Here is a 4,848-nt window from a genome sequence, read left to right on the forward strand (position 1 = left end):
ACACCAGAATGCACCAATTCAACTACACTCACCAGTATCTCCCTCAACTCCCTTGCCCCTTTTTTGACTACTTACATTCAGCGATACGTCAACGATACATCCATTTGTTCATTCACTGTAGAAATACTGAATGCATACTAGATGTCCAACATTAGTTTCTGCTTCTATTTCCATATTGTTGAATGCTACCAGGGCAAAATCACAAATTTCAGGGTCCCATAAATTTAAACATCCCAGTATCTCAGGTGAGACCTCAAAACTCATCAGCAATTCTTTTTTTTTTTTTTTTTTTGCGATATGCGGGCCTTTCACTGTTGTGGCCTCTCCCATTGCGGAGCACAGGCTCCAGACGCGCAGGCTCAGCGGCCATGGCTCACGGGCCCAGCCGCTCCGTGGCATGTGGGATCTTCCCGGACCGGGGCACGAAGCCGTGTTCCCTGCATCGGCAGGCGGACTCTCAACCACTGCGCCACCAGGGAAGCCCAGCAATTCTTAACTAAGCCTCTCTCCACGACCCTCAAGGAACATTATTCCACTCCTCTCCTCAAGCCCAATCCTACTCGGGATGCATCTTTCTCAGAAGATGGCATTGCTTCCTACTTCATGGAGAAAAGAGAGGCTTTAGAGAATGACCTACCTCATCTTAATCAACTACCCACCAGTGTCTCTCTGCATTTTTACTTCCTTCTGCCACTTTGGAATAAGACTCGCCTCTGCTTCTATATCCATTATTAATTCACATACCCGTGTTCTGGATCCCCTTTGCTATAGCACTTACCATTCTCCTTTATTTTCAACTTCTCCCATTCTAGGGCCTCCTTCCCCCAAATCGTCTCTGCCTCCTATCTGAAATTTTAAAAATAAAGCAAACTCTTTCTTTGGTTTTATACCCTCACAAGCTTGCTTCTGAGCATGGAATCAAGAGTAGATTGTCTAGTGACTTCCGTTCTTTCTCACGGAGAAAGTGGCTTTGCCACGTTTGCCTCTGTGATTTTTTCTCCCTTTTGCAGGATATACAAGGCTGATAACTCACTGACACATTTTCAAATGCAAGCAACCTTGCAAGCCTAAAGAAGCACTTTTGAAACTATTTCAAACTTACATGAAAATTACAAGGAGTACAAAGGATTTCTGTATGTTTTACCCTCGTTCACCAATTTTTAAATTGTACCACAACTTATCATTACTCCTCTCCAACTATATATGCATCTTCTAGAACCATTTGAGAGTAGGTTACATGATTATGATTTACATGCCCATGTGGGTTTTCCTAAAAGCACCAACCACCAGACGTGTCTATACAATTTCTGGTCTCTACATTATCATAGTAATTTAAAATGTCACCATTTCGACAGTACACAGGTCTAATGAGCTTAATGTTAGAAATGGATCCATGCTCAGGAATTCCCTGGTTGTCCAATGATTAGCGCTCCACGCTTCCACTGTCTTGGCCCGGGTTTGATCCCTGTCGGGGAACTAAGATCCCATATGACATGCAGTGTGGCCAAAAATAAATAAATGAATAAATTTTTAAAAAACCAAACAACAAAAATGGATCCATGCTCTGAATGAAATCTTGTTTGTGTGGAGGAACCCCTTTCCATTTCTCATCCCCTGCCCCAATTCATGGGGACAATGGGTGCTGGTGGTTTCCAGTACCCCAAAGCACCTTCTGAAAAATTTTTCCAAGTCCAGAGATGCATTACCGGCTGGCTCAGGTGTCCACAGCCTACGGTAGAGGGGACTGCAACTATTCCCCGTGATATAAAAATAATTCCCAGTAACTTGTACAGGACATCAGCTGACCTTGCATAAATTCTGCTCCTCTGTACACACCACCTATTGTTACTACAGACTAGATGGGTTAGGGAAGCCCTTGGGTTGCCTCCCCCAAGAGCTAAGGCCAAATTTGACTATTTAGACAAGGAAGTAATAATAACAAGTTTTCCTGCTGTGAATCCGAGGATGAGACTGAGCAAGTGCTTGCCCAATGAATGAGCAAGTGCAAATGCCTAGTTGCATTTCCTTTACAGAAATAAGCTGCAAAAACACTGAAAACCTGAGGTAAAATAAAATGTCTCATGGACAACAAATTTGGATGAATAGGCTAAAAAAATGCAGAGTTAGTTGAAAGTTTATAGAAAGTATAGCTCTGTGAAAGCAGAAAGCAGGTCTTAGCCAATTTAAAAAATCTCTAGCACCTATACATCCACCCAATAAGCGCTTTAAGCATATCCTATGTGAAAGAAAATAGAGAAGGGATATAGCAGAACACATACAGTTGCCAAAGAACTTTCAGACTGGTGAGAGAGAAGACATTAGTAATCAACTGCAACTTGTGATGCATACCCTAAAGGAGTCCAGGGTTGTTAAGAGGAAGTAACTGAGAGGAAATAATGTAGTGGAGGGGCACACTTTAACATTAACCTAGTTTAGCCAGAGAATTCAGTTCCCAGCAGAAGAAAAATGCTATGCATGAAGGCTCTGAATTAGTAGGGAGCAGCACCTCCACAGACCTGAAGCTGGCTAGTGTGGCCAGAGCACAAATGAAGTGAGAGAAAAGCTAAAGATGGACTAGAGACTAATTAAGCAGAGATCTGTAATCCATATTATGTTGGACTTCTGTTTCCTTTTAATAAATATCCTAAGAATAACAGAAAGCTACTTAAGGATTTTAAGTAGAATGAAAGGGGAAAAAATGTTTTTAAAGGTCTTTTGAAAGCTACATCAAGAATGGATGGAGGTAAACAGTGGATGCAGGCAGACCCATTATGGTAGTACAGGTGAGAGATCACGGCTGCCTAGACTGGATGATGGTACAGACACATTAGAAATATTAGAAAAATATCTAGTGACCAAGATTTAGTGACTGGATGAGAGGGCTGAAGGAGAACGAAGAATCAAAGACTTGGAAATTTTTGGCTTGAACACCTAAGAGTGATGTGATGGTGCCATGTATTAAGATGGTTATTCACTAAAATATCATGCAAAAGCAGAATGTGGAATACAACAGCATTCTTACATTTTTAATACTTAAGAAAAACTATAGTCATTTCATAATTTCCAAGTATATTCTTTGATCAGCTATAATCATCCCACAATTTCTCAACATCTGGGCTTACTAAAATTGTGTCAACTTTAGATTCTCATTACTTTACAAACCAGTTTCCTACTGCCCTTAGGATAAACACAAACTCTTAGCGGGGCCTACAAAGCTTGGTCCCTCACTCTCTGTCCTTTAGCTAAGCCTGCTTCTTTTAGTCCTTAGAATATGCTAGACTCCCTTTCTGCCTTTGGATCCCTGCACATCCCCTTTGCTGACAACTCTACTCCTAGTTAATATCTACTTGTTCTCTGGATTTCAGTTCAACCACTACTTCCACCTGAGATTAGGCCCCCACTGTATGCTCTTACAGGAAATTATACTTTGTCTCCAGAGAGCTTATAGTTTGTAATGTTTTATTTATATATATATATCTCCCATGAGGAAAGGGAACATACCTGCTTTGTTCTATCACTGAATCCCTAAAAACCTGCCACACACAGCAGACATTCCAATTTCTGTTGAACAATGAATGAACATGGGAGCAAGGCAAAGTGACGGCTAAATTTAGATCTCATCCAAGTTCTGCTGTTCACTGGCAATCCTACGTCAGGCTATAGAGGTACAGCAGTTTTTATCATCTCTAAACCAGAATAAAACATAAACACAGCCACTTTGTGTAAAAGAACTACCAATATAAAAGAAGTCAGGCAAGGGATTTTTTGTTTTTAGCAAGCTACATACTACATACTACATAACTGCATTTTGCTGAAGACAGTAAATTAAGATACTCTTCATAATCAGATTAAAGAACTAAAATAATCATTAAAAATGTGAGGTTAAATGTAGTTCACATTAAAACTGTGAAATTCAGTATTTATAACACAAGGATATCCTTAACTATTTACAAGAGTTTAGCTCCACTGAAATAATTAAAAAAACAATCAACACTGCAAAAGAAAATTTTTGGATTGTTTTAAAGTGTTACTGTTTTATTTTTTCTTTTGTTGAATACACATTTGCTTTACTGGCAGTCCAGATAAACAAGTATATAAAGGAAATATTTAAAGTTTTCTTTTGGCAGATGTCAAGATAAACTGTGCAGATAAAATTCCTCAATTTAACCTGAAGAAATGATTTGAATCATACAAATTTTTAAGAAGAAAAATAAAGACTGTCCAAAGGGATTCTCCTAGCTTATAACACATTTCCAGAATAACTCTCAAAAAAAAATTCAAAAATACTCATTGACTACTTTAAAAATATGTCAATACCATATGGCTTTATGAAATAACTTCTAAAATTTATATTTTTTATTTAAAAAGGATCCCAAGTTTTAAATAAACTGCTAGCAATATCATTTTCTTCACTTAAAAGTGCATATCTCTGAGGGTGGGACATACATATTTTTTGAATAATGATTTTTACAAATTTTTAACACACACACACACAAAAAAAATCACAAAATTTTTTTTTTTTTTTTTTCGGTACGTGGGCCTCTCACTGTTACGGCCTCTCCCATTGCGGAGCACAGGCTCCGGACGCGCAGGTTCAGTGGCCATGGCTCACAGGCCCAGCCACTCCGTGGCATGTGGGATCTTCCCAGACCACGGCACGAACCCGTGTCCCCTGCATCGGCAGGCGGACTCTCAACCACTGTGCCACCAGGGAAGCCCTACACAAAATATTTTTAAGGGGGAAAAGAGTTTTCACCAAGTGTCATCTTTAAACAGACTGCAGTAGATGACATTGTTCTTCTTTTTTTTTTCCTTTTTATACCACCAGAATTCTCAATGAGACGCTTT

The 4,848-nt window shown here is 39.4% G+C and overlaps 1 protein-coding gene across 1 annotated transcript in view; it reads right to left on the minus strand.

Annotated features, from left to right (window-relative positions):
• Nucleotides 1-807, minus strand: part of RIGI (RNA sensor RIG-I) — a 49,835-nt gene extending 49,028 nt beyond the window's left edge. The window contains 1 exon segment of the mRNA XM_007472300.1: nucleotides 779-807. Within this exon segment, the coding sequence (XP_007472362.1) occupies nucleotides 779-807 (29 nt within the window).
• Between the last annotated feature and the right edge of the window lie 4,041 nt (nucleotides 808-4,848).

The sequence above is a fragment of the Lipotes vexillifer genome, unplaced genomic scaffold (genome assembly GCF_000442215.2).
Source record: "Lipotes vexillifer unplaced genomic scaffold, Lipotes_vexillifer_v1.1 scaffold110, whole genome shotgun sequence".
NCBI classification, from domain to species: domain Eukaryota; kingdom Metazoa; phylum Chordata; class Mammalia; order Artiodactyla; family Lipotidae; genus Lipotes; species Lipotes vexillifer.